Source organism: Simochromis diagramma, unplaced genomic scaffold (genome assembly GCF_900408965.1).
Source record: "Simochromis diagramma unplaced genomic scaffold, fSimDia1.1 OVJJ01000618.1, whole genome shotgun sequence".
NCBI lineage: Eukaryota > Metazoa > Chordata > Actinopteri > Cichliformes > Cichlidae > Simochromis > Simochromis diagramma.
In genome coordinates, this window is record NW_024387423.1 from 3,346,010 (window position 1) to 3,357,175 (window position 11,166).

The following is an 11,166-nucleotide window of genomic DNA, read 5'->3' on the forward strand; positions in this document are numbered from 1 at the left end:
GAGGGTTAGTCGAAGAAGGAGGTGCATCGCGAGGGGCGTCGGGGGACGGGGGACTGTGCCTCACTGCCCTCCCCTTCTACAAGAAACCACTCTTCAACAGAGTCGAGAGAGCCGGGAACTTGTGAGGTGTACATGTCCTGGTGAGCCTCCACCGTTTATAGGTGGGTGCAGCCTCGACTGTACAGAGACAGACCAGACCAGCTGCACCACACAGACACTTCAAACCCCATCTGAGGACAAAAAACATATACTTACATATATATATACATCTTACTATTAAAAAAATAATAAAGTTAGGGTTCCTTTACAATGTCAGAAGGAGGGAGGCACTAAGGCACCGCCTTCCGCCCCTCGACGCCCTCGCGGTGCCCCCTCCTTCTGACAGGAACTTCCTACAGACCAGGTATGAATGATGCCTGAGTGGACATACAAAACTCACAAGTTCCTGGCTCTCACGGCTCCTATGCAGAGGGTTAGTCGAAGAAGGAGGTGCATCGCGAGGGGCGTCGGGGGACGGGGGACTGTGCCTCACTGCCCTCCCCTTCTACAAGAAACCACTCTTCAACAGAGTCGAGAGAGCCGGGAACTTGTGAGGTGTACATGTCCTGGTGAGCCTCCACCGTTTATAGGTGGGTGCAGCCTCGACTGTACAGAGACAGACCAGACCAGCTGCACCACAGACACTTCAAACCTCATCTGAGGACAAAAAACATATACATACATACATACACACACACACACATATATTCAAACCTGAAGGACAAAAACCAGAGGACAAAAACTACAAGAACAATATAAATATGGAGAAAACTAACCTTAGAAACATGCAGGGTGACAGGAGACAGCAGCACTGCAGACATGAGGACAGGCAGACAGTTCAGGCTGTGTGAGAGTCAAGTTCACTCCTATATATGACCTCCTATCGCAGAATGCGTTACTGTGACAACGGAGGCTTTGTGCTTTGAAGTGTGGTGATTGGTGACGTCATTGGAACGGCCTGTGATCTTACGTCACACTAGCCCGGATAAATTTGAAAAAGGTGTTTTCGTCTGAAAACGCTCGTGTCCAGACTACCGTTTTCACAGAGTTGTGCGTCCACATTGAAAACGCTGACGCTTACGTTCCAGTACTGCGCATGCGTGAAACGCAAGGTGACTCGACCTGCCTCATTTCTGTCTGCCGTTTATCCGATTGTTCAGTCCGACGTCACTAGCCGTGTCTGGGTCTAAACTCCGCTGCAGGTCCATATAGCAAACGATCACTATGGCATTACTGAGTGTTGAAAAACTGTCTAAAGTCTTTCATCTTTAATAAAATGATCAGCGTTCTGCTCTACCAGGTGTAACAATTCAGTTTAACATCCAGGCATCCATGAAAACGGAATTTATGACATTTAACGGTGTTAGAAGTTAGCAGGGAGTTAGCTCGCTAGCTTCTATCTAGAATTTAGAATAGCCTTTATTGTCATTGTACAGAGTACAATGAAATTTGAGTGCCACTCCCTTGGTGCAAGTTTCAATAATAAATATAAATGTAAAATATAAAAAGTACAAAAAAACAATCGTAAGTACTCAAACATAGTATGTACAATATATACAGGATAGCAGCATTAATATAATGACAGTATGAATAGCAGCATAATATAATGACAGTGACGGTATGGAATAGGTTCAATTGTTTTTGTGCTTATTTACTACGGTGGTAGCTCTGGGAAAGAAGCTATCTAAATACAATATAGCATGTCCTGACTGCGGGGTTTTGGAAACAAATTAAAACGTACAGCTCTGCTATCACTTCCAGCATAAATGAAGACAGAAAACTAAACAGCAGTGACGTTTGTAGGGTTACTGAAGTTGGGCTAGCTGGTATATAATGATGTGCTACGTGACCGCTAGCGACACAGCTATGTTAGCATAATATAAACAAGCTAACTTTTTTTCCACTCGATAAAAGTTAACGTGAGTGTTCTCGGTGGTCAGAAACAAATGTAATCGCATGGCAGGATGCTGTAAAAGGACCAAACTTCAGCCAGGAGAACAACTGAGATAATCCATCCACAACACGAGGTTAGTCATTCATATACTGCTGCATGGGCTGGGCTGTAGTTACATCGTAAGGTTTTAAAAACTGAGCTTAAATAAATGATTAGTGGTAATAAAAGCCGAGGTAGGTCAACAGTGATCACTGACTGAGCTTTTTGAGATCAAATAGAAGAAAATAAATAACATTAAACATGTTAACAACACAAAAGCCATATTAAACGTAGACTACTTTAGACCCGGAAGTAGGATTCGTCGCGGCATCACTGAACAACCGGATTTACTTCGGGCTCTTTGAAACGTCGCGGCAAAATGTCGAGGAAAAGGGACGAGTTCTTTTAAATGGACTAACAATGAGGTGGAGTTGTTGCTGCAAGTAATACAAAAGTACAAAGTTGCAAAAGCGATTGAGAATTAAAGAATTTGAAGAAAAGCTATCTGGAGCATGTACAAACTGATATTAATCTTTAACGGGGCTGTCACAATTTATCACATGATTGCATCACTTGACTACGCTATGTCCACATGTATGGGTATTTTTGAAAACGTAGATTTTTCTATGCGTTTGTACCTTTCGTCCACACGTTTCGGCCACTGAAAACGGAGAGTTTTAAAAATTCCTGCCTGGGTGGAGATTTTCAAGAACTCCGTTTTTGCGTTTACTATGGACAAGGAAAACGGAGAAAACGCAGGGTCAAAGGTGTGCGCCTTTTTTGACGTCACACTGTGCGCCAAGTTATTGTTTCGGTGAAATTAATTTCTACAATGACAAAATACTGTTAATTTTACTCTCTGTAGTGTTTAAATGCTTACATACACAGACAGTTACTGTCCCTCCACACATAGGACTCAGTTCTGCTTCTTTGCGCCGCCATCTTTGTTTACTCTTTCCCGCCCAGGCGTCTGGACATCTGATTGGCCAACATTTCTACACGGTTAGGAATATATCGCCACCTGTTGTTTTGGCATGCTCCTGGCAGCATTTTCCTTCGTTTTTGGTGTTGAGGTGTGGATGGGATTTTTTTAAAAAACGAAAAATCTCAGTTTTCAGAAATACGTGTGGACGTAGTCTACAATGCATCATTGTTTTTAAAAAAGGCTCCAGTTCGCTTTCCACAATGCTACGCGAAAACGGCGTCAAATGTCTACGCTTTGGAGAGCGTTTTCAAAACGCTGCGCTTTCCTTGACCGAAAACGCTGTCTCAGTGTGGACGGAAGGCCAAAACGGAGAGAAAAAGATGCGCATCTGAGTGATGAGTCATGATAGCATTACAGGCTGTTCACTTTTAAGTGTGGTAATTAGAAATATTGCAAAATAAAATACACACAAATATACTGTAAGAAAAGGCTTTTATTTTTTAGTATATGCTGAATTATCAGTTTCAAAGCTACTCTACCAGAGTTTCACTAAAAAATGAAACAAAGGATAAGTTTTAACCCTTTCATGCATGAATTATGACAACCTCTCAGCGAATAGCTTCTCTAAAATCAATAGAAACCCAACATTAAGCTCAGCTGAAGGTCAAACTGCAACAAAAAACTCTTTAATCAACGAACAGAAATCCCAGTACAGTACAGTTCCTTTGTATCGTGCTGCTGCCACCTGCTGCTCTGGGGTGGGAACAACAACACTTTGGATTTGCGTTCGTTATCAGCAACAAATGAGTTTTACTTTTGAGGCTGCAGTTTTTAGTTATGTTTATTTGTTGGATCCCATCAGTTTTTCTTCGAAGAGCCGAAAGACTTTCAGTTACTTATGATAAACTGTTTGCCTTATACAAACAGATAAATACAGAAAACAAAGAAGAAAACAAAGCTTGTATTCTATTTGATTTTCAAGATATTGAACTTTATTTTTTCTATTTCACCGAGTTCTTTTTTCCATGTACTTTTTGTCCAATAATTTTTTTAATAATCAGATTAATGTTTATTTTAAAATTAAGAATTATTTATATTTTTTATATTTGCTATTTACTGAGCTGAAACATCCTTCTGTGTAGTCATGTAACACATTATTTTAAAATAATATATTTTAAACAGGTGGATGCAGGAATTAAGAGTTAAAACAGAGTCTTGTTCCATTTAAGCTATCTTTATTTCACATTTATTTGTACACAATAAATACAGTTAAACATCCATGGGTGTGTAAATACGACGCCTGGCAGCCTCCGCATAGCCGACGCTGTAAAACGTGGGAGTTTTTACGTCCTTTTTAAAAAAAATGAATTTCAGATTCTGACTTGATGCATAATCAAGACCAGTAAACAGGTTAACAAAAAATTCTCTAATGGAAAAGAAACTTTAGTTATTCTTTTAATACAACAGGGTAAATGCAAACTTCAAAAATAAGTTTGATGTCATTCAGATCTCAAGGAGATCAACGAGAACGCAGCGTCACGGCTGACGGATACCTCTTTTCCTCTGATCAGATTCAGCTACAGTTTAATTGTTTTTGTTTTCTTAAAATCCTAATTCTAAAAACAAAAAAGGGGAAAAAAGCTGTGCCATTACTTGCACAGATATCCATCTCCAAGCTCTCCGTAAACTATCAATACGATCGATAAGTCATATCTCAATCAAAGACACTACAATGGCTATTTACGGCTAAATAACAGGAAGTATTGATACCAATATGGCTGGTAAACAAACATCAAACAGGAAATATTGACCAAAACATCCACTATACTGAAAAGGAATAAGAAGACATCAGAAAGTGCTTCACTATAGATTTTAAACTGGACAGCTAGCAGCTCAGGATGGTTTCCTCCTTAAAAATAAAAGGCATCTTTAAACTGCACATGCTCAGTGTAAACTGTCCTCCCCAACAGCGACTGTTACTGGCATCATTAGTGTCGTAAAAACAGTTTTTTTTTCTGTATTATGCAACATAAAAACAAAAGAGCTAGACTGTGTATTTACGTGCTATGTTTCCCACTTTAAACTTTTCCTAAACATTAGAAGGGGAAAAAAAAGATAAGGGATCCAAAACAATCACAGGTAAAAATTGCCACGTTTCCCTTGTTTGTGTAACCGCGAGCGGTCACGTGTGTCGGCGGAGAGGGCCAGCCTCTTTTCGAGACTTTTGGTTTGCTCACAAGTGCAGCTCTGTTGCATAGACGTGAATCTGATGGTGGTAACAAAGAGCTACGACGTGAGACATAACGGGGGCGAAATCATAACTATAACATAAAAAATTCTTTCTTCAACCCATAAACGAGGAGAAATTCTGCAGCTAAGGCATCCATAACACGATCAGTTAGAAGTGATGTTTTCCGACGAGCTGAACTTATCTGTTTTCTTGCAGAGACTTTAATGTGAAACCGGAGCCAGGAGGCAGTTTATCTTAAACATCATCGACTAATGAAGCCAAAAAAGAAGTGAAAACATGTGCAATACCCATGTGGAGCACGGGCAGCCTAAAGATCGCTCAGGTGAAAACAGAAAATTGATTTATGGTTTGCTGATGATGTAATTAGCGATTATCAGACTATTTTTGCCGATTACTGCTCACAATTTCTTTGTATTTTGACTTCAAACAACATTTTTTTTTTTGCGATTAAGTGTCAACAGAGATACAGAAAAGTGGTTACACCTAAAAAGCAAGGTCACTGAAGGCAGCGGTGTGGTTGTACAATGGTGCTGTAACCTTGTCCTGTCACCAGGGGGCGACGTCAAAATATCTGCTGTTGTCTTGTTGGCCCTTGGCTTACGGTGCATTCCAGATTGAGTCGGAAGTCGGAATTCCTGAGCTCCCAGTAGTAATTTTCATCAACTAGTATTTCCTTCTTGGAAAGTCAGAGCAGCCTCAACAATCCAAGATGGTGACAGAGAACATAAACATAATCTGCTCTGTCACTCACCTGTATTTGTGACTCATGATATAAGCCACACGCTAAGCACTTACCACATTCTATCAATGAACGTGCTGCAGCTAAAATAAATCCCATCTTACTTTGCTTTTCTGACTTTCCTGCTGGAATGCACAAACTCGGGAATGACGTCACTGCCAAAAAGGACCACAGACATCAGAACATTGACACAGCTGCTAGGTTGGAAAAGTGAAGCAACAAAAAAACTGTACTCTATTTACAGGCCACCAGGGGGCGACCCCTGCGTCTGTAAAAGACTTCTGGTCCTATAGAGGTCTCTGGGACCTCTGTGAACATGTGTTCAAGGGTTCAGTTTCTCATTTCAGAACACAGCTGAAATAATCAAGACTCACTGAAGGGGTGTGAAATGTGTCTAAATCTAGGGAACAGAGGCCTGATCGACGATATGTTCTGCAGACTCGTGTCTTTGTTCATAAACAGAAAAGGTAAAACACAAACGCTTCCTTCAGTTTGACCTCTCAAAGGTCAAGGTCAGTCCAGTCTAACATGTTTTACTTTAACATGAAACGCTGCTTTGACCGAGTCTCAAACAACAGAAAATCCAGGGTCTGCTCATCAGCTAACGGCTCAGTTTTATGCTGTCGGTGCGTTAAATATCATGAAACGCCTCATTCAGTCAGCTGCATGTTCTTTAGAACCAAACTGGCTGCTCGAACTGATGAATGATACCACACTGAGCTCTCTGCAAGGGAACGAATTAGCTCGACTCCCTAAAATATCAGCCAGCGAGTCCAAACACACTGATTTTTACTAACGGATAAAATGATGTTAACTTTTCTATCAACTTCTTTTGCTCGTTATCACCTTATTAACTGTTCGGGGGTGAGAATGAAGCCTTGTACAAACTCTGGGTAAAGTAGTGTTGAGAAACGAGAACACTGAACGGGAAGTTAAAAGAAAAAGGCGCAGCGGTGTTCCTTCTCCGAGTGGGCGGGTTTCTTCCGTCTCCAGGCGTCTTCAGGAGTTTTTAAGTTTCCTTGGGTTTCCTTTGGGAGTGTTTTTACGAGTCCCTGCTCGAGGGGGTGCCGCCTTCACACCAGTGTGATCAACCTCCTCTCGCCGCTTCACCTGCCCGTGAGGATGCTGCTTCGGGGGCGGAGGTGCGGCGCGTACCTGTAAAAATCCACCGGCTCAGTTAAAATGAAGATAAAAAAAGTCTGTTGTCATTTACGTCACCACAGAAGGTTTTACTCACGGGTCGGATGGTGCCACCGCCGCTCTCCGGGTATTTGGGGGGTTGGGGGGAGCTTTGTGCTGGACCTGAAGAGGGCAGAGGAGGCAGATTATTATTCACACCAGCCTTTTTTGTTACAGATAACCACTCACAGACAAACCAGAGATTCTCACTGTGAAAGGGGCTTTTGTGTGGAGCCGGCGGCAGTCTGTGGTGTCCGTTGTGATAGGAGGGTGGTCGGCCAATGGGAGAGGCTGTGGCGCTGCAGGGACTCGACACTGGAGAGGACACGGTGGGGGTCTGAAGGGGGCTGCTGTGGAGAGGTCCCGGCTGGAAGGGACCACGAGGGGAGCGCTCGCACTGAGAGAGTGTGGACGGGGAAGCCTTCAACACAAACAGTGGACAGGTGTGCAAACTTTAATATTTTATATAAAATAAAAAGAAATAAATTATTTAACAACACAGTACTTAGTGTCATAAATAAGTTGCTACAGTAGATTCGTACTGCGCTGATGTAGAGGCAGCTGATCCGGGGGGGGGACACAGTGTGTGTGTGTTCAACCAGAAGAACTTTAATTGTGTAGAACATGAAATTTAGTGGCTAAGTCACTGTGAGTCTACCTGTGCGCTGCCGTCTCTTTGCCCATCTCCACTCTCGCTGGTCACGGTGAGATCCTCCACAAGAACTGCGGGGACCACACCAACAACGCTGTTAAACTCGCCCTCCCAGAAGCCATCGTCCTCGTGGGTCTCTCTGCTCAGGATGCGGATGATGGCGCCTTCTGGGAACGACAGCTCATCTTCCGTTTGTCCCGCGTAGTCGTACAAAGCCTTTGCGAATGAAACTGCAACACAGACAGTGGCAACGAGGGTATTAAACAAAGCAGGAAATCAAAACTCCGATATTATCTGGTGGAGGCGGATCTCACCACTGGAGTCTCCATTGACGGAGCCGGTTGGGAGTTCGGTTTCAGGTTCGGTGGAGTTGCTGGAGGAATGGGATCAGGCGTCCAGCGACTGCAGCATGCTCAGCAGGCTGTTGGAGGAGGGCAGCTGCAGGTATTTCTCCGGGACGTAGCCCACCTGTCCGCTACGGTTTCTGGCCTGGAAAAACAGACAATGCACACAGACGATGACAACAGCCAAAAATGTTTCAACAGGAAAACTCCTAATGAGAAAAAATAAAGTCAGATGTAAAGAGTAGGGCTGTAACAATATCACTGCATCATCGCCAGAATCTAATAACAGCCACAAAGAGAATAATAGGAGAGCTTTTGTTCTGTCTTCCTGAATTAACAAGACATCTAAAATCCTAAACAAGCCTCTGCTGAATTCATGAAGCTTGATTTCATGAACACCGGTGGCCTCCTCTTCTGCTGCTTAGCCTACTTATTTTCATTCAGATTGAAAACACTCAGAGGTATTGGGATCTCTCTCTCTCTCTCTCTCTCTCTCTCTCTCTCTCTCTCTCTCTCTATATATATATATATATATATATATATATATATATATATATATATATATATATATATATATATATGTGTGTGTGTGTGTGTGTGTGTGTGTGTGTGTGTACTGAAGTGCAAATTAAAAGTAGAGGTTGTGCATTTATTTAGGAAGATAAACAGTCTGATAAAGTCGGAACAAACACGAGCTGGAAATAGTCCCACGGTGAGGAAATGAGACGACACATCTGTAAATAAAAACTAAAAATGGGAAATAATCTAAGTTCCTGTGCAGGGCAAGGAGTACAGTACAAAGTCAAGAGTTCACTGTTCTGCCTTCAGGCTCATAGTTCAGACTAACAAAGATAAAGACCAATCACGCAGGATTTATTATGTTTCCTGCTTTGACTTCTTACCCAGACTGTTCCATAATGTGTGTGCAGCACTTTTGTGATTAAAATCTATTTAAATTAGTTGTTTATTTCAGTGCAGACAGATTATTGACACTCAAACAATGGAGCTACTTTGTCTGTTACTTACAAATTTTTAGAAAATTAGAAAAATTTGAACATTTTTTTCCTGCTTGTGTATCAATTTAGAGGAAAGGTCATCACCCAGCTTCTCAAGCTTCATACTCCAGTGATCATGAATGTCTAAAAAAAAAAAAAATCTTTTCTGCATCTGGTATTGTTGAGATGTTTAACTCTGGACCAAAAAGGTGGATCTGCTCTGCCTAAAGCCGCTTTGAGCATCAAGGTCCTGAGCCGAGTCCAGTCCGGGCTTTTGTGGCCACGGCCAGCTCAGCTTTCAGGATGCCCGTGAGCTGCTTGTTCCACTCGTCTGATTTTGTATTGATTGTTGTCTAAACAAATTAATCTGTCATCTGTTGAGCTTTGTTCCACTTCTCAACAATCTCCTCTGATCTGTTTTCATTACAGCATTTTATCTGTGGTTTCCAACCTGTGCAGTTCAAACCTGAAGGATCCACATTTCACTTCACTTTTCTGTAGAAATTGATTTTCCGGTAAACTGATTAACACCTCCTGCCAACTAAATTAGTCAAACACCAACCTTATTTTATGCTACAAAATTTGTATTAAAAGCAACCCAAACACTTTGAGATTTGGATTTTAATAGTTTCAAAAATTATTCTTCAAGTTTTACTTGAACATTTTAGAGAAATCATGTTAAGTTCAAAATTTTTAAGGTTGGGGATTTCATTCCATGCATAATAAATACGAGTTTATTTTCCCCAATAATCACTAAAAGCAATCGCATGTGATATTTTATGCATTTAATAATGAATAAAAAGAGAAAAACATCAGTATTTACCGTGTCTGAGTCGACAGGCTGGAACATGAAGTCTGGTGCTTGCTGGAACGCCATGTTCTTCTGCACAAACAGCTGCTGGTGAAACTCCTGCAGAACCTGCATGCGTTTCAAGGGAACAGACAAAAATATACATATATACTTATTTAAGGTTTATCACAAGCTTACAAATCAGCCCATGTCTAAACCTGCATAATTAACACTTAGTAAAGCCTTTAGGGTTCAGGCTTGCTCCCTATTTACTTTTAATTTCTTGCCCACATTTATTTCTATTTAAAATTAACTTTAAAAAAAAAAAAGACCTCCAGCTGAATGAATTGTGGCCAGTGATCCGTGTAGCTTAGGGCCACATTTATAATTTTTTATTTTCCATTACTCTGTCAGTTTATTTCTGTTGTATTAAGTTATTTGATTTGCTTATAAAATGAACCCAAATCAGCTTTTTATTATTTTACACAAGTCAAATAAAAGAAAACGCCAATAACAATTAAGAGAATGACCATAAAGCTGTTTCTGGTTACTATCAGCTGATCTGAATGCTGATGACCACTCTGGTGTCTGTGGTCACAGCGTGACATTAAAAACGTATCACAGGCTCGAGTTCACCGCCTGCCTATTTTCACACAGACTATTTTTAACTCTCCAGCTGCTGAAAGCTTAAAGAGACAGTTAACAAATTACATAACATATCACTGTAAGTAACACAGGTGAAGGTACAAACAGTTTTAATTCTAATTTCAGGTTTTTTCTAAAGCCAGCTAAAGCAGCCGGGGACTGGACCACAACCTGGACCACAAAGCTCTCTGCCCACCCGAGGGAGGACAAAGTACCTGTGTGGATATTTTAAGCTGAACTCATGGGGCACAGCTATCAGCTGTTCTGGAAAAAAAAAAAGAAACCTCCCCAGTACTGGTCCCAGGCTAGTAACTTTGGTCTCTTGAATTGTACTTAAGTTTGGCCCCTCATGAAGAACCAGTTGCCTTGGGGAGACCATACCAGGGGACAGCATAGCTTCTCCTCCTCAACTGTGATCATTCACAGAAAGGAAAGGAGCCAGTGTAGGTGGTTTGACTGGCATCTGAAATAGGAGGCCTCCAGAATGTCTCCTAGACGAGCTGGTAAGGGCAGACCAAACACACACTGGACACATTGGGACACATTATGTATCTCGGCCGGCTCGCCGTGGTATCCCAGTATTCGCTGCCTGTCTGTTGTCAGACGCATTTGTGTGACCATAAATACCACTTAAGTGGGAAAAGGAACTTCTGGACATCTCTGCTTGGACTGCT

General features: G+C 41.7%; 1 protein-coding gene across 1 annotated transcript; it reads right to left on the minus strand.

Annotated features, from left to right (window-relative positions):
- Positions 1–4,115: 4,115 nt before the first annotated feature.
- Positions 4,116–9,982, minus strand: LOC120722378 (F-BAR and double SH3 domains protein 2-like). Its single transcript, XM_040013373.1, has 6 exons — positions 9,881–9,982; positions 8,132–8,207; positions 7,725–7,948; positions 7,277–7,487; positions 7,125–7,189; positions 4,116–7,042 (listed from the first exon to the last, which is right to left on the minus strand). Exons 1-6 carry the CDS (start codon positions 9,980–9,982, stop codon positions 6,887–6,889), a joined length of 834 nt encoding a protein of 277 aa, XP_039869307.1. The 3' UTR covers positions 4,116–6,886.
- Between the last annotated feature and the right edge of the window lie 1,184 nt (positions 9,983–11,166).